The sequence below is a fragment of the Alosa pseudoharengus genome, unplaced genomic scaffold, assembly GCF_046254945.1.
Source record: "Alosa pseudoharengus isolate Yale_2024_CS ecotype anadromous, Long Island Sound unplaced genomic scaffold, YU_APseudo_1.1 YU_APseudo_1.1_scf_22, whole genome shotgun sequence".
NCBI lineage: Eukaryota > Metazoa > Chordata > Actinopteri > Clupeiformes > Clupeidae > Alosa > Alosa pseudoharengus.
Window position 1 is genome coordinate 15,910,698 of NW_027468680.1, and position 23,978 is coordinate 15,934,675.

The window sequence follows — 23,978 nt, forward strand, 5'->3', positions numbered from 1 at the left end:
GTATATGAATAAAACAATATTGCCGCAGTTTGCTTTTTAGTGTAGACAGAAATTATTATGTGTAATTGGAACAAGTAGCCTATTTACGACAGCATCGTTGTTATGACAGCTTTTTTATTTTGTTATTTTCGACAATAGCCTATCTGGACAGAGACAGAACTCAGCAAAACACACGCTGCGTTAAAACACCAAGTAAATGTGTTCAATGTATATTTATGCTGCTTATACAAGCCTACATATACAGATGTACGGGCCGAAATCTGGTTAAAACGGCCGACATGGCTCTCTGGTTCCCTCGGGTACACTCCCTCTAAATGGTCGAGACGTGCTTAAAAAGCAAAACAAACATCAACATGACATAAGCACGCTCCTTACAGAAGAATACATGATTGTACAGCACACGTTGGCTACATAGAAGAGTTACATATTTATGCATACAGAAAAGCCTGTGACAACTAAACACATTCAAATCCAGAGAAATGTTTCTATTCACTAGTGCCTCAGTAGGGTAACAAAGCCTGTGTACCAAACAAGTAATGTCTACCTTGGCATAGTATTGCTGTCAAATCTGGAGTGCAAAGACAGTGAAGAAGAAACAGACAGAAGCAGCCTACATGTTTAGCCTAACATACAGTACACCTAGGACAGCAGCAGTTTGAAAGGTGCTTCATATAGCAACAACTACACTGAGGCAACTACAATGAGTGCAAATCAGCAAAATGAGAGGAAACACATGGTGACACCTTTAGTTCAGTTGACTTATAAAAACAAACATGATTATTGTCTTGTACGGACTGCTGGCTTTAAATCTTCCCTTTTTTGGGGGGAAAAGACAAATATATATTTCTATGTACAGTTGTGCGCCTGTGGCGGGTGGCTGTAGAGTAAAGCATTCTGAGGTCACTGTGTGCGTGTGACAGACCATTTTAATATCGAAGAGTGTGAGCTTACAGGCTCACTCATTACACAGACACTCACTCTCTGTCTCTCCCTCTCTCTCTCTCACACACACACACACACACACACACACACACACACACATACACACACACACACACTCTCACACACACAAACACAGAGATATACAAACATAAACACACACAAACAGCTGGATACTCACAATATACACTCATACATGCAAAGTATGTAATAAATTGTTGCGTCTCAGCAGAAATGGTTTTGTTGCGTTGCAGCACACATTGAAAAAGAACAAGTGACATACAGCAGTAGCTGAAGTCACACCATTAACCATGGACACAGGAAACACATGTACAATACATCTAAACATCCTGTTGTTTTACTTGGACCAAAATCGCTGACAGGAAGATAAAAAAAAACACAGAGAAAGGAAGAGGGGCTAACCTCTCTGAACCAATCAGTGTGCCTCCATTGCGGCTCTTCTCTCTCTTTCATCAGAGGGCAGTGATGCTACTGTTGCCTTACACGGCATCTGGAGATATAGGGCAAGGTTTAGTATGAAAGTGCTTTGTGACAGGACTCTTTGGGAGAACAAGAACCGGGACTTTCATTTAACGTTCCTTCAACAGTCTCTTCAACGTTGTCCCCTCAGATAAGCTGGTCCAGCGCTCGCAGAAGCTCCTCTCCTTGCAGCAAGTGTTGCCGGGCATTGACCGGGACGTTGACCTCGCAGTCATCACGAGTCAGCTGGGGGAGTGACCCAAGATTTGACTCGCCCTTAGAGGAACGAGCCAGCAATCGACTGGCCAGGTCTAAGCCAGGAGTGAGAGAGAAAAAGAGATGGAACGAAAGTCAGTCACTTGGACAATGAGATAAGAGTGCTTCCTAGTGGCTACACATGGTATTGCAACATGTTAAGCTTTTACTGGATCCACAATATGAGCACATTTGTCTGAGCTTTACTGACACTAAATCTTTCTAAAGACTGAGCTCTTAATCTGATTGATCTAATTTCCTACATCTGTATTTACCACAGATCACCATTTTTAATTGGTGCCAGGTGGCAGGCAGCCATGTCGTAGCGGATAGTGCCGATACTGTGAGGGCTAGTGGTTTAGTGGGGGGGCTCACCAGAAGGCAGTAACAGGATAGTGGTGTTGCTGAGACCCTGCGCTCCAGCCAGCTGTAGCTTCTGGATCTTACTGCTTGGCTGATCCATGTCTAACACCACCTGCAGCACACAATGACAGAGAGAGAGAGAGAGAGAGAGATGATGAATATGTGTGCATGTATGATTTCACACATCCTCTGCAAAGCACATACTTTCTACACTTGCATGCATGAATGCACAAAAGCAAAACTCATGAATGTAGAAATGCATGTAGAAAGTAGTGCCCGAATAACGCATCCATACCAGTCCGACAGCCTGTGAGAAAGTGGAGACAGTCTCTATTTTCCTCTTCAGTGGGACATTGCCACTGGCGTTGGCCTTATCGCTGATGTTTCTGACACTGACTGGTTGGGGAGTACTCTCGGTAGCCAGTGGGGGCGATCTAGAGCAACAGAATGCAGTTCATGTGATATACAGTACAGAAAATGACAACAATTGACAACACATGGAAACATATAAAAAATAACTTTAAGCACACACGTACCTCTGGAAGACATAAGAGGCCAGTGGAATTGGAGTCTTGGCGGCCTCCACCTGGCTAACTATCCCAGCAAGGGGCATCTCGCTGGGGCTGGTGGAGGCCTGCTGGCTGGGTGGAAGAGTTGGGGCCTGAGACTGGAGTTTGAGCGGGCTGAGGGAGAGGGAGTTGGTGGGGGAGAGTGTGCGCAGCTGGAAGTCATCATCCATAGGAATGTATGGGGCCAACATCTCCAGATCCAGATCATCCATGGACTGCTATCGGCCATTGAAAAAGACAAAAGTTAGTATAAGTATAAGTATATATACTCTTTTGATCCCGTGAGGGAAATTTGGGAAATTTTATCCCAATCCGTGAATTAGTGAAACACACTCAGCACACAGTGAACATACAGTGAGGTGAAGCACACACTAATCCCGACGCAGTGAGCTGCCTGCTACAGCGGCGCTCGGGGAGTAGTGAGGGGTTAGGTGCCTTGCTCAAGGGCACTAGCCGTTCCTATTGGTCGGGGTCTGATCCTCTGAAGAAATACACATACACAGGGATTAAAGTGAAAAAAAATCGTTTGACTGAACTTTTTTCAGGCTATAAGTCATACGTTGTTCATATCTACCTATAGAGATAGCACCCCTTTTGCGGTCGCGACCTATTGGTTTTTAATGTACAAAAAGATGCAAACAGCAAAGTAAAGGGAGTATTTGCCTTATTCACACAGCGGCCATTGTTTAAACCAAAACGAGGCTACAGGGTACACTTACTATATAATTAATGCCACCTACAGGTGAATGCATAGAACATAACAATCCTATGGTTTGTGTACCCTAGCCTCGTTTTAGCCGCCAATGGCCGCCATGTGAATAAGGCGAATTGAGAGTGTTCTTGATTGAGATTGAGTTTTCCTGATGAACAAAAATATATTTTAGTACCATCCCTGACCATTGCTGATTAGCCATTGCTGTTCTTTTCTACTGCAGCAATATTGTAGAAAGGCTTTAACACACTCTTATTTAATTACTTCAGGCCAAAAGTGTTTAAAGGGGAGATTTTTTTCTTGTTAATATGCAATTCAACACCAAGTAAAATCTATAAAATCAAGTTTGCAAGACTTCCCATTTCCTCATCAAAGTAACAAATCAGAACATTCTAGATATTGTTCATATTTCCATTTGTTGCCCCATCCGCATTTAATGATAACATGGTAATTTTGAGTTTTACAGACAACTCAGTTTTCCAATGAGCAGCAATACTGTGTGTGCTCATGCAGGAGGTCTGCGCATTTGTAACGACAATCTGGAGACGGCGCTTTTGTCTTCAGCAACAGATTGTATAAGGTTGACAAGAGGTTGCGATATGGTTAAGGACAGGTCGTGTTGCGCTATGAAAGAACATGCGTAGCCTACTTTCTAAACGTAAAAACGGTCAGCCATAGATAAACGTAGCCTACCTCTGTCGTGGTGGCTAGTTGCACCAGGTAGGGAAGATGTCCTGAAGTGCACGAACGTTAACCTTATGGCGGTCTTCTGATTGGTGGCGTGCTAAAACGTTTTCCTATTGCATCCATAAACAATTTTCTTGCAGCGAACCGCGCAAAAGCAAACTCCTGGCACTTTAATTTCTTTACACCATGGCTTGTTAGTTCTCCCCCGTTTCCAACAGCTGCCCATCTGCATTTATTTTTTAACTTTTGACACCTGCCTTCCTTTAGCAACAACGCATCCATGACAGCTAGTGGCCTTGCCAAATAGACGCACACAAATCATGACGCTAATATGCGAGGTTCTGGTAGGCCCACTGGTTATGGTTTTGTGCTATAAATTAATAATATTTTATAGCAAAGTTTTAAGTTGACTATTTTAATTGTATGGTTATTTTTTGTCAACATACACTCACAACCTATTGTCGTTAAAAGTGAGGCCTAAGCAAAATAGGCTACAAGGCTGTCTGTGCGTCACAAACACGACTGACCCCCTTACTCGACACGCTCAGTCAAAACCTTCCGTCGCAAATTGTGAAAAACATTGTTGTATGTCATAACAGACGGGATAATAAATTGCATAGGCTACGGTTTATATTGCGTCGCTTTACACATAATGTTAGTTGCATTGATTAAAAACTGTAACAATAATAGTAGCCTACATCGGGTGGCATAGCAGGCTATCTGTTCAAGTCATAGGTGACACCCAAAATGAATGACCTCCCCTGACAAGAGTTCGCGATAGTAAGTGTCTACATTGATGCACGGAAAGAACACAGCCTCCGAATTCGCACATAGAGCTCACAATATCATATCCAAAAAAGTTAGACGGATTGGCCAACCTCATCAGCTGTCTCGATTGTGTCACTATAATCCAACTTTTAGACCGTTATAGTCCTCCATACGTGTTCTTTTTTATAAGCAAACGCCCGAGACAAGTGTGTAGCTACAACATACAAAGCGAAACTCATGGCTGACGTAGGACGTATCTTCTTGAGCGGTCACGGATTGAGACACAGAAAGTTCTCAAGAACATTAGGTCTTTAAACATTTACCTTATATTTGTAGTTGCCTTAAAAAAGGAAAAGCAAAGGTGACAGTCCCCCCCCCCTCCTATTTTTTTTCTCATCGGATCTGCATCGATCTCAAATATGACATTTCTAAAATCAAATTGACGGAAATCCGTCCTATGACGGAGAACTTTAATCCTTGCATACATTGTATCTGTATCCTCTGAAAATATCTGATCCTCTGAAGGCTTGGTATTTGACCAAGGGCTTTAACACTAGCATTGATTTCCTGACAGTCCCTCTGATCTCTCCACCTGTTTTAATTCATTCTGTCTGCTTGGTGGATGTGAAGGTGAAATGTGAATGGAAAGATGTGAAGGGGAAAAACTCACCTGTGTTACGAAAGGAGTATCGGCGCCCATCTCCATGGAGAACAGGCGCTCCACCAGGTCTGTCTTGAAGTCTGTGCTCAGGTCAGAAAACTCCAGAGGACTGCAAGGCTGCAGAGGAGATAAGACCACTCAGAACATTGCAGAAATCCACACATATATATACCACAGAGTTTCCGCTAGACAAAAATGGTGCCGGTCAAAGTGACCGGCAGAGGTTTAGTTTTCCGGACATTTTGATGATATGCCGGTCAAATATCCTATTATAGCTTCTTAATTAGTCAAATTGAGGAAAACTGGAGATAGGCTAGCTTAAAGAATGACATAATCAAGTTGTATAGAAAGCAACATGTTCATTAGCGTAACTTAAACATGCCTAACAAGATCTAACCAGTATCTTTTCATGGACAGCAAGAGTCCGCTTCGTTGTTTTAAAAAGGCTACGTTGTTTGTTGCTGCTACCCACGTTATCTCCATTGGTGACTGTTTAACTTACACAGATGTGCAAAGACACACAAAAATGAGCGCTCACACCACTACCCCCTAATGCTATGCCTCTTTATTTGATAACAATAAATTAAGAAATGTTTCCTATTCTGGGAAATGTTTAGTTATTTTTTCTTTCGGCCGCGGTTCAATGATACCGTTTAATTGTGCCAGAAATTATCCGCGGACCAGCAATCTCCTCGTCGAGGAGGCCCTAACCCTGCAGATCATAGACAGAGAACGCATAGGCCTACTGTATTGGGTAAAGAACACTTTGCATGTCCAGTGTACACGGAGAATCACTGTGTCTTGGAGCAGCCGCAACTCCCAATGTCACTGATTCCGACAGATACGCCCGACACTTCTGCTTTTTATCTGGTGGTGGAGTTGACCGGACATCTGAGGCTTCAGACGTTACCAATTTATCATCATCCATCGCGTCTGGCCTCTGAAAAAACTTTTAAGGCTAGTCTGCCTGGGCCTGGCCATGTTTGAACCATGTTCTTTGTTTAACATGGACGTTTTAAGCGTGCGCTTTCTATTTGAAATGCATAGGCTATGCGTGTTGTTTAATAGCTTACTTTTCAAACGGTAAAGCCTGTTCATTTAAAAACATAGCCAGAGGACGTACAATATAGGCTTACATATTAGGCTAAGGCTTATTCTCAAATTCAGATTGCGTCAGGGGACAGGATTATTAGCCAATTTCAATCGGACAATTTGACCAGAGAGATTTAATTTTGTCGGACATTTCATTTTTTTTCCGGCCAATGTCCGGTAATTACCGGACAACGGAAATCCTGATATACCATAAGTATGGTTGTCTGGTTGTCTGTCTCGTCCTAACATGTTGTCTATTTATTGTGCTAATGTATTTTATGTATTTTAATTATTGTATGCCATGCACCTTGAAACAAAAGCGAATTCCTTGTAAGTGAAAACCTACTTGGCAACAAACCTAATTCTGATTCCAAAGTATACTGGTTGGGCATCAGACCCCTCAAAGATGCACTGTATAAGTTTTATATAACCATATTATTCTATGCACACCCTACTTCTGCTTCTTTACTATTCTCACACACACTGCTGCCAAACTGTTCTGGGGTCAGCTCTCAGTCCTGTGAGTCTAATAGCTTGTATCTTATAGCTCAGTCCTCTGAGTCTAATAGCTTGTATCTTATAGCTTACGGCCTACTCCAAATATTAGCACTCTCTGGCACTTGATTGAGACTTACCCCTGCAGAGCTCTCAGTGCTGGAACAGTCTGGAGTGGAGGATTCTGGGAAGGGGGAGTGCATGTCCTCCGACAGGCCAGAGGTTGGTGGAGCCAGCAGAGAGCTGGAGGAGGGCAGCATCACGTCACTGAAGAGCTGAATGTCCTTCAGGACAGTGATGTCCGAGTCTGAAAGCAATGTAAACACAGAGAGAGGTATAGAGAGAGAAAGAGAGAGAGAGGTAGAGATAAGTGATGAGGATTTTGAGTTCTATGTATGTATATTTAAACTGATTCATAATAGTCTCCAGTAGATCTAAGAATGTATGTGTATTTCTGTTTGTGAAAGAGGATGAGAGAAATGACGATTGCACATCTCGCAGCACATGAATAGATGCTTATGAGAGAGGATAATAATAATGATAATAAAAAGAAGAAGAAAAATAAGAGGAAAAGAGGGGGAAAAGAGGGGGAAAAGAGGGGGAAAAGAGGGTAAAAAGAGGGGGAAAAGAGGGGGAAAAGAGGGGAAAAAGAGGGTAAAAAGAGGGTAAAAAGAGGGGGAAAGAAAGGAAAAAGGATGAAAGAGAGAGAATGTGTGGGTTAGTGTGTGTGTGAGTGGTCTCACCAACCTGTGCTGAGATCCAGTGTGATGACTGCATCTCCTGTGATTGGTGGAGCTAGCAGGGTCAGTGCCTCAGACTCCTCCCTCAGCACCTCCACAGACGACGGAGTCTCCAGCTTCATTGCCTTCTCCTCCACCTCCCCCTCCTCCTGTTGCGTCTCGTGGGCCTGCTCCTTCTTCACAGCCACCTGCAGGGGGCACTGTGCCAAACAGCTGGCCTCCTCGTCCCGCTCCTGCTTCACGCGGTGGACACACGTCTGCTCCATGGACAGCACCAGCTCCTGCATCTCCACACCACTGCACACATAGGGTATACACACACACACACACACATAAATATATACACATATATAAACACACACACTTATTTACTAACATGTAAATTACCTGAGTACAAATTACATCACACATGTACAAGTACATTTGACACATGTAAATTACCTGAGTACATAGTTGACACACACCACACACTGTGGCTGAGAGTTCTTGCTGTTGTAGATGACAGTGGCCTGAGTCTCGACCCACACAAAGCCTCCCCTCTTAGCCAGCATCCTGTACTGACCTGTGCACACCTGACCTTTAGCAAACACTACACACACATACACACACACAGAAAGATGAGAAAAAACAGAGGTCAGGTAAATAAAGATCAATTACGCAAGTGTTTGTGTGTGCGTGCGTGTGTACAGTATGCGTGTATGTGTGTGTATGTATGTGTGTGTGTGTGTGTGTATGTGAGTGTGTGTGTGTGTGTAAGTGTGCGTGCACTCACAGCTGTGGTGTGTCTTGGTCAGATGGTCTGAGTCCAGGGCATGATAGTACTCATATACAGAGCGGTTCAGCAGGTCATCTGACTCATAGCCCAACAATTCAGTAATACTGCCAACACACATACAAAATCACACACACACACACACACACACACACACACACACACACACACACACACACACACACACACACACACACATAAGTATCCAGAACATCTGCTGATGTTGTAATATGATTTAGTGTTAATAACTATTCAATTCAGGCCCATTTAGATATAACAACATCTATGACATAAATCACTAAAGATATAATAAACCTGTGTGAATAATTATATATAAATGCATGATGCATTATACGCATAGAGGCATTCATACTATCAGTTCTTATCTATTATTCCCAGACTCCACCACAGGGTGGCACTCTAGCTTTATTGATGCAATTCAGTTATAAAGTCACTACAGTCAATTTAACTGAATACAGTCTTCTACACATAGCTAATGTCTTTGACATATATGAAATATAACGGCAATTTTTGTGTGTGTGAGAGAGAGAGTTTGTGTGTATGTGTGCGCCCATCACTGACCGTTCGTCGCAGTAGGTGAACCTCATGTCCAGTGTGTGGCGGCTGAGGAAGGTCCTGGAGTCCAGCGGGACCTCGATGTTAGCGGGGTGAGGGATGGGCTGGCAGATCAGCACCAGGGAGGGGACGGTGGCGGAGGCCTTCCCACTCACACCCGCAGTGGCCCCCACCACAAGGTCACACATGTGCACTTGCCCCGTGCAGCGCAGGACCTGGCCAGACCACAGAAAGGGACACTGATGAGCTTGCTTGCATCACAACACATGCATGTAATATAACACAAAGTCATCATCATATATAGACCCTTTCAACAATAAAAACAAAAACAATGCTTGAACGTTCTATTTGGGTCCCAATCTACTTCCTCTGCATTAAAGGTGCGATTTGTAGGATTGTTACCGAACGTTCTGTAGGCCAAAATCAAAACATTGGTGAACGTTCTCAAGACTACCAGACGCGAGCCTCTTCTGGGTTGCCAGATGTAATGAAGACTTAGCTAACGTTAGTTGACCTGCAGCTGCTTTAACGTTTCTCCAACATTGACCCAGCTACACATTACGGAAACAGTGAAAACAAAACATACCTCTCTAACCAACGTAACATATTTAGCTGAAGTTAGCGATGCAGATGAAGTTTAGCCTAGGCTACCTGTTGTGGAGAAATATGGCCAGCTCTGCGTCAGACTTGATATTCTTCGTTTGAGGAAGACGTCACCATCTCAGGAAGCTCCTCCGATGTCCACTTAATTTGTTTCTTGTTTTAATTTTGGAAATTTGCCTGCCTCTCGTAGGCGTTCATGACTACAACTGACAGCTGTTGACAGTTGGCCTTTGCTAATTTGGCAACCCAAATAGAAGGACGCGCTAGCCCATTATTACAGTTTTTTCTGAATGCTTAAACACATTTTTTGTAACTATGGCTTTTTTTGCAAAACTCTACACACAAATGGCAAAACCACTCACTGAGTTCGCAAAACTAAAAGCACAAACACTGCTTTGCACTCAGTTTGCAATTTTGTAACACACACTTTGCACAACTGTAGGCACTACAGGCATTATTTACATTATTTTGCCAACTCTCTGGCACACTTTCTCATGTGAAAACTGTTTTAGATAATTAGTTCACTTTGCAATCAGCCTAAGCACTATAAATAAGCCACAGGTAATGCACAATGGGTACAATGGAGTGAGCAGGAAGAGTGAGAAGAGAAAGAAATAGCCCTTTTACAGACAAAAAACAGTCTACATGTGGGGATATTGTCATGTCAGGCCTGGATACGTCATTCCAGAATATATTTTTCCCAGTGCCTTGGACTAGGACATTGCATGTGATGTAGACAGAATTTTGAGAGACGACCCGATGTAGACTGATTTGTTTTGTCTCAGTGAAATGCTATTTTGTGTTTTGACTTGGAAAAACACACTTGTGTTTGTTTTGATGTGTGTAAATAAACACTAATACTTGAAGTTTGGATCCCTGTATGTTTACAGAACTATGACAAAAGTATGACCTCAAACTGACATAGTCTACCTTGTGCACAGAGAAAGCAAAAGCCAGATGTGTTTTTTATTCATACCATCAGTGTGTTGATGGCACATTGTGTGCTTACTATTGTGATGGCTTGTGTTTACTGTTAGATACGAAAACACCATTTTTACGAAGGTGTGAAGAGTTAAGCAAGGTGTGTTAGCTTTTGCAAGAGAACTACAATGTTTTGCTGATTGGGTGAGAGGTTTTGCCATTTGTGTGTAGAGTTTTGCAAAAAAAGCCATAGTTACAAAAAATGTGCTTAAGCAATCAGAAAAAACTGTAAAGGTCCAGTATGTAGGAAATAATGGAAAATAAACTGTAACCATTCCAAAAATGATCACCATATGTTGTCAGAGAGTAAGGAAACACGATGAATTGAAGTAATGGCTTATTTGACAACATTACTCTAACCCGTAAAACCCCGTAAAACCCATGAAAAAAAATGAGTTACGGGGCGGAATCTCTTGGAATTTTCGTTTATGTTTTGAACGATTAATTCTAGAATAGCGTATTACAGTTTTTTCTGATTGCTTAAGCACATTTTTTGTAACTATGGCTTTTTTTGCAAAACTCTACACACAAATGGCAAAACCTCTCACCCAATCAGCAAAACATTGTAGTTCTCTTGCAAAAGCTAACACACCTTGCTTAACTCTTCACACCTTCGTAAAAATGGTGTTTTCGTATCTAACAGTAAACACAAGCCATCACAATAGTAAGCACACAATGTGCCATCAACACACTGATGGTATGAATAAAAAACACATCTGGCTTTTGCTTTCTCTGTGCACAAGGTAGACTATGTCAGTTTGAGGTCATACTTTTGTCATAGTTCTGTAAACATACAGGGATCCAAACTTCAAGTATTAGTGTTTATTTACACACATCAAAACAAACACAAGTGTGTTTTTCCAAGTCAAAACACAAAATAGCATTTCACTGAGACAAAACAAATCAGTCTACATCGGGTCGTCTCTCTCAAAATTCTGTCTACATCACATGCAATGTCCTAGTCCAAGGCACTGGGAAAAATATATTCTGGAATGACGTATCCAGGCCTGACATGACAATATCCCCACATGTAGACTGTTTTTTGTCTGTAAAAGGGCTATTTCTTTCTCTTCTCACTCTTCCTGCTCACTCCATTGTACCCATTGTGCATTACCTGTGGCTTATTTATAGTGCTTAGGCTGATTGCAAAGTGAACTAATTATCTAAAACAGTTTTCACATGAGAAAGTGTGCCAGAGAGTTGGCAAAATAATGTAAATAATGCCTGTAGTGCCTACAGTTGTGCAAAGTGTGTGTTACAAAATTGCAAACTGAGTGCAAAGCAGTGTTTGTGCTTTTAGTTTTGCGAACTCAGTGAGTGGTTTTGCCATTTGTGTGTAGAGTTTTGCAAAAAAAGCCATAGTTACAAAAAATGTGTTTAAGCATTCAGAAAAAACTGTAAGATAACATATGGAATGTTAAAAAGGAAGTCTTGTGGGGCCAACTATGATGCTGATAATGGAACTCTCTTGAAAGGGTCTATAGCAAAATGTATGTTGATGACTTTGTGTGATTTGATATTTTTGTGTGTGTGTGTGTCTGTGTGTGTGTGTGTGTGTGTGTGTGTGTGTGTGTGTGTGTGTGTGTGTGTGTGTGTGTGTGTGTGTGTGTGTGTGTGGTGGTTACCTTCCATGTAGCTGATTTGACGTTGACAGTGCGCCCCCTACTGGTCAGAGTGCATTTCATCCTCAGCAGAAAACTCCTCTCTGCATCCTGCTCCTTCCCTTTCTTAGAGGAAGCTGACGGACAGAGCGACACACGGACAGGGAGAGAGAAAGAATGGAGAGATCATAAGACAAGGAGAGTGAAACAGAAGAAATATGAGATGTTTTGTTTACATAAGATGAGATGGGAGGAAGGGAAGTGGTCACATGTTGTTTTGCGCCTCACCTGTTTTGTGTGTGAGCGTCTCTCTGATCTCGTCATGGTCACAGGGGTGTGTGAAGTCAAAGATGCTGTTGCCAGTCAGATCAATCTGACAAGTACACACAGGGGTGGACAACATGTGAAGATACATCAAAGCACCCCACAGACACATATACAAAGACACATACACTCACACACACAATCTTGCAACCTTTTCTCACAAGCTGATTAGGTCTAAGAGATCTACACATCTCTGGAGACTAATGGCTCATGTTGCTGCTGTTTGCACAAAGGCAGAACAAAAGCCAAGATGTGACCTCTACCAACACTTCTTAATTTCCTTTAATGCATTTAATGACTCTGGTCTGGTTGTGTCAGTGTATGTGTGTTTGTGTGTGTGTGTGTGTGTGTGTGTGTGTGTGTGTGTGTGTGTGTGTGTGTGTGTGTGTCTGTGTGTGTGTGTGTCTGTGTGTGTTGTGTGTTCATCCTTACCTGGGGGAGCCCCAGACACTTGTTGACATTCTCAGACAGGTAGACCATGTCTCCATCATCAGACAGAACCATCAGGAAACCGTCCAGAGCTTTCAAGAACATGCTGTTCATCTGAATATCCAGCTCAGACTCCTGCTCCACTTTAACAGCTGAGTAAGGCAGAGAAAGACAGAGAGAGAGAGAGAGAGAGGGAGAGAGGGAGAGAAAGAGAGAGAGAATGAGAGAGTAAATAGCAAGCCATACCCTACAGCATGCAATATACCAGAGTACACAAAACCAATGCAAACCATTTTATGCATGCATGCGAACACACACGCGCGCACACACACACACACACACACACACACACACACACACACACACACACACACACACATAGCTGTTGAGAATGTGAATGAGAGAAGGACAAAGAGAAGCACATAAAATAAAGGAGCAGTCTACAGTGCTGTATGCCCAAATGTCATGCTCATAATCAAGTTGTGTTTTTTATTATGGGGTTCAGTTAAGTGGAATGCATTTCAATTGGCATATTCTCATTTAGACACTGTTAAATCACAGCACATGCAACCATCATGCACCACAAACACCATCCTGAAGTGCAGCTTGTATGTGGCTTACATAAATGAAGGAACATTTCATTTTCTTCAATGGTGAAATACTACACTGCTCAAAAAAAAAATAAGGGAACACTTACAGTTTTCCACAATTGTTAAAACACATTTTTCAAAACCTTCCACCCTTTTCTCCATTCTCAAACTACATTCACAGAATGTCTGACAGTTCTTGCAAAATAAAACTCGCCTGTGCTCAGAACCAAACAGTGTCAGACTACCGATACAGTGTATGATTGAAGTGTTCCCTTAATTTTTTTGAGCAGTATATATGTACAGCTCTGAAAAAAAAAAAAAGAGACCACTGCACATTTTTCTGACGTCATCCTACGGTTGCTGAGTGACATTCAAATGAGTTGACGGTCATATTCAAAATTAAGAGACTACTGCAAATTTGAATATGACCGTCAACTCATTTGACACTCAGAAAGACACATCAGAAAAATGTGCAGTGGTCTCTGATTTTTTTCCAGAGCTGAATCTTTTAAAGCTCTACAAGCTCACAGCATTTTGCTCCATGTCTTTGTCTCTGTAGGTGTTTTTCTCTCCTCCTTCAATCCTCTCCTCCCCCTGTATTGACTTTAGAGGTCTCCAGAGACACGGGTAGCTGATGCTGAGATGAGATCTTGACAACAGAGGCACATTCTATTCATTCTATTCTCATCATTACCTTCTCTTTCTCTCTCTCTTTCTCTCTTTCACACACACACACACACACACACACACACACCCTCTCTCTCTGTGTCTCGTGTCTTAGAAGGCAGACATGACCTTTCAACAATTACTACTGTGCAGAAAGGCAGGTATATGGAGTGTCTCATGGTGGAGTCCTTTTTCTCTTTACTTCTTTCACCCCCTCACACAATCCTTTCCTCACTCTCTCTCCTCTCCTCTATCCTTTACTCATTCACCCCCCCCCCTCTCTCCCCCCGTCTACTGATCTTTACCACCACTCCTCTCCTCCTCATCATTAGTATTCTGTGGGTGAACACACAGATAGGTGATGTTGTGTTTCAAGATGAAGTCTCTCTCTCCTCCTCTATTTCTCTCATCAATCCCTCTCTTCCTGTGAGAGTCTCTCAATTCAATTTCAGGTCAATAAGCTGTAATGACATAGCTGTAGATGGAATATGGCCAAAGCAGAAGAAAACCACTTAAAAAATAAATAAATACATCAATAACATCAATAACATCTCTCTCTTGTGGATCATATGGGTTGTGTATATTGGATGTTACCACAGAGATATATACAGCTAGATAATTGCATATGTTATGTGATGTTAAGGGAAACTATGCAGTTTTGGCAATGTCTTGCTGTTTTCTCGCAGGTTTCTCTGCAGAGCTCCCCCTACAGCTTCAGAGTATATATTTTACGACACTCCTCAATTGGTCAGTCTGCCGTTTCCTCTTTCCCTGTTCCTCCGACGACGGTTTAATCGCTTTTTGCTTATTTTCGCTGGGTCTGCCACAACGAATGTCTGAGAAACTCCATTGCTACCTTGTTCTAGCCGGTTCCTGGCGTGTATGTGTGTAGTAAACTAAAGCAATTTGTTACATCACAAAGCTGCAAGACTTTCTGTCTCTGAGTCTGGCGGCCCGCCGGCCCAAAGTTGCAGGCTGGTTTTTCGGCTCACAGACGTTAGGGGGGAAGCGAGACGGCCACCATTCACCCCAGAAAAACTCATATAACCATTCCAATGAAGTAAAGGCAAATTAAGCAAAACAAACTGCATAGTTCTCCTTTAATATTACTGTAAATATGGGTTCAATAAACAGATGTTAGAAAGCCCTCTTCCCCTTCATCATCTCTCTCTCTGTCTGTCTTTCTCTCTCTCTCTTTCTATCTTTCTCTTTCTCTCTCTCTCTCACCAGTATTGAGGACTCTGCGGAGGCGGAGGTAGCTGATGGTGAGCCTCATGACCGAGGCCTTGTCCAGGTTGGAGCTGATGCTGTGCGGGAGTGGCAGCTCATTGGCCAGCTCGTAGAACACCTCCGACTCCTTACCCCGCCGACATCGGGCCGCATCACGCGACTTCTCTTTACGCCGCTCCGAGTTCACCCTGCAAGAGAGCGCACACACACACAAACACAGACACACACACACACTCTTGGTTATGCAAGAGTTTTACACTCTTATTTGTAGTATTTGTGAAAACAGTGTTGTGTAATAGATAGTTTCACACACACACACTCACACGGAAGCAACGATGCATCCCCTTTCACACAGTGTGAGTCTACTCTCTACACTTATAGTCCCCTTCAACATGTGTATGAATGAAAGAGATTGAGAGACCAAAACAAAGGGACAGACCAAAGAAAGACTGGCTGGGGTAGGACGACTGACTCAGGGTGATTTTCCTATCATCTCTCTTGAACACAGATCAGCATTCACTGGCTTCCAAGGAAATAACTCGAGCCCCTCTAGGATTGGCTGTGGAGCGGGCTTGGCTTCTAGGAGTGTGTGTGAGTGTTGTGTATGTGTGTGTGTGTGTGTGGGCATGTGTATATGTGTGTGTGTGTGTGGCAATAGTCTTCAAGCCGCCCCACCAATCATTCTGACATTAACGATTCTAGCTTCAGTGCTCCTTTCAGATTAATGCGTTCTCTCTCTCCTCTCTCCCCTACAGTACATCTCTCTCTCTCTCATTCACACCCTTTCTTCGAGGTATAGTCACACATTTCCATTCATAGTAATCCATTCTGTCATATTGAATATTGCCCAGAGTATTTTGCCGAATCTGTGAGTGATTGTTTGCTTTGTACCAAACAGCCGTTGTGATGGAGAACACGTTAAGGCTTAATCTGAGACAGGAACAGTCCTAATCGTTTTATTTCCACTGACACTTTTTAATTCATTTTCAAGGTATTTACTGCCCCTGGTCAGCATGTGGCACGAGTTTGTGTGTGTGTGTGTGTGTGTGTGTGTACTGTACTTGTGTGCGTGTTTTGTAAGTGTGCTCATGTGAGCCTGTATTTAATTAAATTGAGCATCTGTGGTCTTTGCAAATCAAACAGAGTGAGATAAAATGGTGTGCCTTTACACTTTGTGCATGCTACACAGGTGGATTGTCGTAGAGAAACACTGCCTGACGAAACTGACTTTGGTTCACAACCAAACATAGGCAAAACCTCCAGGCCTTGTAAGAGCATTGCGAGTGTTTGGTGCTGCTCTTGGGCACAAGCTCGCTGTTTGTTTCTCTTACGTGCACACACACTTCCACAAGTGAACAGACAGACAAACACACAGGGAGACGTTATGTATTGAGGATTTTCTTTTCCATGAGCATATTTAGAAAAGTCTGAATCAGAGAGTGTACCACAGCTTACCATTTAGGGCTGAACATTACCCAGTCTGTCTCCATTTCAGGACTGTGGATTCATATGCGCGCACACACACACACACACACACACACACAAACACACACACACACACACACACACACACACACACACACACACACACACACAGCACAAAGCACACAAGGCTCAGTGTTCTGTTACAGTAACACTTATGTGTACTGGCACCAGTGCCAGCTTTCTCCATGGTAACAGGTAACATTGGGCACTAGTAGCCTCACATAAATCAGCCTCCAATCTAATTTCACCCTGACCTCTCTCTCTCTCTCTCTCTTTCTGTCGCACTCATGAGGAAATTGCACCTCATGATGCATTTGTGCATTCAGAAAACACGCTGTGTGTGAAAGACAAAGATAGGTACCTGCATAGACACAAAAACAGTTTAACAGCTGAACTTAAAAACAAACTCAGGAATGAAGAAAAGTATGTTCATCTCATCTGCTTGCTGCCTTGTATGTCTGTCTGTCTGTGCATCTGACTGTCTGTCTGTGCATCTGTCTGTCTGTCTGTCTGTCTGTGTGTGTTGTTATTTGTGTGTGTGTTCGTATAATCGAGCGCTGCTCCAGGGCAGCCCTCGACGCTCCCAGCTTGTTTATAATGAGACGGCAGTTGTAATTTGAGAGGCCCAAATCGGATCCGAATTGTTCCTGCTGCAGTAACACAATCACCGTCCCCATGCCACCACCCACTCCCGTAGAGACACAGCAGAGAGGGGACGCATTAACTAATGGAGGTTAGGATGGGTGGGGGGAGAGAGAGAGAGAGAGAGAGAGAGAGAGAGAGAAAGAGAGAGAGAGAGAGGTCTTGGGGTGGCGTCTTCAGCGGAGTGGCTTTTCAGTGCTCTCCTGACTGTCTTGGTTTCTAGACACGAGTGAGTAAAAGAAACAGAGCTACAAGGAGGTGGTGAAAGAAAGTTTGTGATAGAATGGCAAGAGAAGAGAGAGAAAATAGAGAAAGAAGAGAACACATTGCTGTCTCTCTTTGTCTGTGTGTGTGTGTGTGTTACATAATGGTATGGTATTATCATTCCAGTCCTTCCCATAGTTAACAAAACTGGATTCTCTCACCACCATATCTATGCCAATGCTGGTTAAATTCGACAGAATAACAGCTGAACTCGGCTGAAGGCTTTGCCTCTTTCACTATGACGTTCAGCTCGAACCTTACACAAGACAGGGTTCCTACACATTTTGCATTTCAAAATTCCATACTCAAATTTCCAAACTTCTCGGTAGATTTTTCTGACCATATTCTCGACATTGCGGCCACTTCTGGTTTGGGATAACTCGGTGAAAACAAAGGTATGGACAACTGAAGTGAATTAAAAAATTTATATTTTTTAACTTAATATTCGTCCATTTAGCTGGGTTATTTTTAGTTGTATCATAGTTGTATCTTGAAGATGGGGACTGATAGTTAAGCTACACAACAGTAGGAATGGTTCATTATGACCTGAGTGAAGTGATTAGTACTGCAAATGCAATAGTCTGGAAACACAAATATTTCTCCATACCCTTGTTTCTTTTTTCCATACTTATCCAGACCTGGAAATTACTAAAATCAAATTCCATACTTTTCCAGGTTTTCCATACTGCATAGGAACCCTGAAGACAGGGCAAGTGCCTTCGTCAAAGTTTTTCTGAGTAACCATATCCTTTAAGATTGCAGGATATAACAAAGGAAACCAGACATTGCCAGATCTTGACTGGAATTTGGAATGTGTCTGTGACTGCAAGAACTGTTTCAAGAAGCCCTTTGCATCACCTGGACAAGAGTCCCTTCCTCCAGTGCTCATCAAATGCAACCCTCACCATAGTCCTCATCTCTCACTCAAACCCCTCACCATAGTCCCCACCTCACACTCAAACCCCTCACCATAGTCCTCACCTCACCTCACCATAGTCCCCACCTCACACTCAAACCCCTCACCATAGTCCCCACCTCTCACTCAAACCCCTCACCATAGCCCCACCTCTCACTCAAACCCCTCACCATAGTCCTCACCTCACCTCACCATAGTCCCCACCTCACACTCAAACCCCTCACCATAGTCCCCACCTCACACTCAAACCCCTCACCATAGTCCCCACCTCTCACTCAAACCCCTCACCATAGTCCTCACCTCATCATAGTCCTCACCTCACATCACTAAAACCCCTTACCATAGTCATCACCTCTCACTCAACCCCTCCAGAGATAAATCGGCATTTTGGCAACACCCTGTTGCCGTTACAATGTTGCAATCATTTGCATCAGAGAAGGTCTTAAATAAGAGGAAGCAGGACTTTTCAGCTCTGGTCCAGCAACTGAAATCAGGCAGGATCCCAAATGCGGAGAGCAGGACAAACATTTACTAGCACTGAATGGGATAAAGGAGGTTGCAGGCACCCAGCCAAGGAAGGGTTATGTAAGAGATTTAACATGCTGTGGACATGTAGCCCTCTTGGCCCCTAGTAGTTACTCACTCACACATACATACAGACAGACACACACACACACACACACACTCCCACACACAAACCAACACAAACACCTGGAGTACTGCCAAAGACCTAGAGCCTCATTCAGAGTAAAGCCTTTCTGCACGGCTTCCCCGTGATCACACGCTTTTTTTGATGCTACTGCAACCACGGATGGGATCTCGCCCTGCCACACAGTCGCTACGACAACCCTACACACACACACACACACACACACACACACACACCACACACAACACAACACAACCAACACACAAACATGAGAGGGCCCACTTGGCTTCGGGCAGCACATAGAACAATTGGTCACTGGTGTTCCTGGAGGGGTCCAGGGGCCAGTTGCATTGGCCTGAGCCTGACTTACTCCTACCTCATGTGTGTTCACCCAGCTGGAAAAAGGCAAGTGCAGTCAGCTGCTATGGTGCACTAAGGACTTCACTATAATATGGGACTTCACTATAATATGGGACTTCACTATGCCATAAAATTCTGAAATTCACTATAATATGGGACTTCACTATAAAATGGGACTTCACTATGCCATAAAATTCTGAAATTACTCATTTAATAGGCAATTTTGATACAGAGAGAGAGAGAGAGAGAGAGAGCGTGAACGAGAGAGAGAGAGAGAGAGAGAGAGAGAGCTTGTGTGTGTGTGCCTCTCCATTCATCCTTATTGCTAACTGCCATGTCGGGTGCATTGAACTGATGCCCTGATTATATTCAAAACACAGCCCTAATTGGTCAAGCATATAACCGTCGAAAGCTCACACACTCATAACACAGCGCACTGAGATCGGCCCTACAGGATTCCTCTTTTGCTGTTTTGCATTCACCATCTATTCGGCCTCACCTTGTGCTGTTCTCTTTTATAGTCCCTATGGTAGCGACACACACACATACACACACACACTCACAGCTCCCTGCCTGGCATGTGGTGTGTAGTCGAGATGGGGCGTTATGTAAGTGCAGCAGCTATTGCGGCTGGCTCCATGGTGGCTCCCAGGCAAAGCTTTCAGGCCCACATCTCATGAACAATAACCTCCAATCATGAAGTCAATGAGAAGGGAAGCGCTGGCCATCTCCCTGCCGTCCCCTTTGTGACTCAAATGGGCTTTTTTATGGTTTAAATGTAACAGCGCTGGAGAATGCGTGCCACCACACCTTCACAGTGTCACAGGATAGAATGAGCAGGTTGCAGATGACAATGACAAAAGGGGAAAGATGAATGACTAAATTTCCACCTAACTAACACCTTTCCACTGGTAACTGACGTCAAAAGATCAGACAGTTAGACTAAAGTAAGTCTAGACTATTTTTTATCAGCTATTGGTCAGAATCATGGAAATAAGCTTTTTAAAGTTGAATAGTTTTCTACACGATGACTTACAAGGACATGTATGTTACAGATGTTTCGCAAACTTCCTCAATTCATATTCAGCATGGCTATCTTAAGGCTGGAGATTGTTTAATCACACTAAATAATTTCAAGCTTTTTATATTGAGTTGGCCTTCGTACACGGCAGCCATGCTTCGCCTGATATTCTGTGACTTGTGCTTTTCACAGAGTGTGGCAATCAGCAGTCATGCTGTTCAGTTCAGCTGACACCAACACCTCTGTAAACACAGGGTCACTTAACACATGATGGCACAAACGCAGCGCCAAAGCCTCACCACAGCAAAACAGCTCCTCTTGCCCACGGGCCAGATGATAAGCCTGACACCTTTTTGTTGAGGAGTGGACGCCATTATCCAGAACTGTCCTCTCTAAAGGTGTTTCAGAAAATGCCAACTGGTCTTATGGTACACTTTGCTGTCCTGGACTGATAGTGAAGCCACTCATCTTCTGACCCTCGCCTAGGGGTTTTTTTCTCCCTTGAGAGAGGGAGAGAGAGAAGGGGAGGGGTGGATAGCAGACATTGGTGCCCAACAGCTTTATTGGTTTTAATAATATAAAAGGAAAGAGTCAATAGCACCTCATATGGTACTGTCCTAGGGAAATGACTGTTTGACAGTGTGAGTGTGTGTGTGTGTATGTGTGTGTGTGAGAGAGAGAGATAGAGAGAGAGAGTGTTAGTTAGCTCAGTAATTAATCAACCAAACAATAACTGTGACTGTATTTCTAAATACAGAAAAGGTCCATGTGGAAAATACCAGTAATAATAAGTGCCTCCTTGCCCCTTTGTGCGACTTGACAGTAGGCTAAATTGTTTTTGTTCAACATCCTTTTCAGTCATATACCTCTGCACAAACGAAGGGAACATAACCCTCACTGCACTCAATGCCGCACTTACACAGAGTCACAAGGAGTACTTCACATTTCCTCAAGAGCAGTTATCGTCATGGACCTTTACCAACACTTGGTGATGCCAGCAGGGTGCACTTGCCACACGCCGGAGACCTTTATGGCAAAAGGACCTCCGCCGAGGTGTCAGGTAATGCTGCACTCAGAGTCAGCAGGCAGACTCAGAGTAGCAGGGCGCAACACTACACCAAATGAAAGACTGGAACTGAGGTCAAACCGAAAGGACAGTGTTTGCCTGGGGTAATCGCCAAAGAAAAACCCGGCCACTGCCTGAAAGCAACCTTGCTCGCATAACCTTTGACGTGGGAATTTTAAGGATCTGATCGACGCTCGTGCTGTCAACATTATGACTGATCTCCATGTGCCAACTAATGCTAAGCACATTACTCACATTGACACCCGATTTGAACACCTGCGTTCTGTACAATTTTTACGCTATGTAAAAAAATATATGCGGAATGAAAGGCCACTTAGTGAGAACAATTATTAAGATTACATGCACATGGGCTATGTGTATTATTAATTCAGAATAGCATGCTATAAAATAACATATAAAATGAACAGTAGCCGGGTCTGAGTGTAAAAGTAAGCTGTCCCCATGGTGAAACGGATAATCACAACCTAAGAAAAGCGCAAGTCCAGTCCATCCTTTTTAGTATTGCTAACATCATAACGCCTGTTTATAGTACATTTTGGAATTATTTTTTTGTTAGCTATACAAGACTGAGAGAAGATTTGCAATAAAATTACCCCCAATCATATTACACCAACAACAAATGTGTAGAAGGAAAGTTGGAACCTGGTCCAAATCTCAGTATCGTAACGCCGCCAAAAGTCAAGTGTGAACGACAAGTGAATTAAAAAAGTCTTGGCGACTTAGCCTATCTGATTAAACGCAGCCAATTCTCTGAATTGGAGCAGGAATGTGATTGAATTAAGCGACCAATTAATTGATTTAATCTCTTGATAGCGACGTTGCGTCTAAACGACCATTGCAGTTCACCTGCAATAAGACGGAATAATTTATTGCACGAGTTTTGAGACACGTATATGATCAAAATAAAAACTTTTACCTTTTCTTCGGAGGTGTTGCACCAGTGTCCATCTTCCCGTCGACTCTCCGAGCAACTGTTGCTTGAGCTCTGGGACCCTGCAGCGCGCAAGGCTGCTACGCAAGTCCAGTCGTTATAATCGCACGTAGCAGGAAATCAAAGGGAACGGTTACCGTTTGAGTTCTAAGTGGTGATAATGTTACCCCATAAATGAAAACACAATATCCGCTGTTGTCAGAACATGTTTTGCGAATAGATAATGACCCTGGCGCTAGAGCAGTGTTTTCGCCAGTGTGCTCTTGGGTATCGCTGTGTAATCGCATCTCCCTTCAACATGCCAGCGCGTGAACGCGCAGTCACATGTCTCGCAAGCCTTCGGGACGAGCTATGAGCCGGGAACGCGCTGTGGCCGTTTTTTGGGGGCCAAGCAGGGAAGCTGCGAGGACCTCATTGTGTTTCTACGTTTTCCTATTATTATTGGGGGCCAAGCAGCGAAGCTGCGAGGCAACCCATAGTGATTCTATGTTTTCTTCCCTATTATTACACTTCCGCCATTGAAGTCTATGGCAGCCCATAGAACCGACTGGTCAAAAGTTGTGAAATTTGGCACACTGATTGAGGACAGTCCAATAATTAATTTCCCCAAGTTTCATGCCGGCACCTCCAGCGCACCAACAGGCCAAAGTTGGACGTGCGTTCACGCACGTAACTTTTGACTTGTATGCCCAATTGCCAAAAATGAGGCATCGTTGGAATCCTTGGACCAAACCGAGTTCAACGCACCCTATGACGTCAATTTCCGCCATGATGGATTTTCCGCCATTTTGGATTTTTTCAAAAACCTTTAAAAAGTTTCACGCCTCACATAGTTTGTCCGATTTTCACGAAACTTAGCACATAACATCTTCAGACCAAGCCGCACAAAAGTTATCAATTTTCATCTTCGGAACTAAAACCATTTGCCTGTAACAGCCAATCGAAATATGCGGCGAAGCCGCCAAACAGGAAGTGAGCTCATATCTCAGCAACCCTTTCATCTGTCATAACCAAACTTAGTCCATGGACTTACAACTCCATCAGTAGGGCACTCAAAAAATCTGTTGATCTTTGACCTCTAGGGGGCGCT

At 43.3% G+C, this 23,978-nt stretch overlaps 1 protein-coding gene across 3 annotated transcripts; it reads right to left on the minus strand.

Moving 5' to 3' along the window:
* Nucleotides 1-97: 97 nt before the first annotated feature.
* Nucleotides 98-23,168, minus strand: LOC143139920 (hypoxia-inducible factor 1-alpha-like). 3 transcript variants are annotated; one of them, XM_076300762.1, is made up of 15 exons: nucleotides 22,874-23,168; nucleotides 15,531-15,721; nucleotides 13,051-13,199; nucleotides 12,583-12,667; nucleotides 12,319-12,431; nucleotides 9,116-9,324; nucleotides 8,534-8,640; nucleotides 8,203-8,350; nucleotides 7,769-8,058; nucleotides 7,162-7,328; nucleotides 5,444-5,551; nucleotides 2,574-2,821; nucleotides 2,333-2,471; nucleotides 2,050-2,149; nucleotides 98-1,730 (listed from the first exon to the last, which is right to left on the minus strand). In XM_076300762.1, exons 1-15 carry the CDS (start codon nucleotides 22,903-22,905, stop codon nucleotides 1,567-1,569), a joined length of 2,250 nt encoding a protein of 749 aa, XP_076156877.1. In that variant the 5' UTR covers nucleotides 22,906-23,168; the 3' UTR covers nucleotides 98-1,566. The 3 variants fall into 3 exon arrangements, with proteins under 3 accessions (XP_076156877.1, XP_076156876.1, XP_076156878.1); XM_076300761.1 differs by having other exon boundaries at nucleotides 2,574-2,824; XM_076300763.1 differs by lacking the exon at nucleotides 22,874-23,168 and adding an exon at nucleotides 21,170-21,760 and having other exon boundaries at nucleotides 2,574-2,824.
* Between the last annotated feature and the right edge of the window lie 810 nt (nucleotides 23,169-23,978).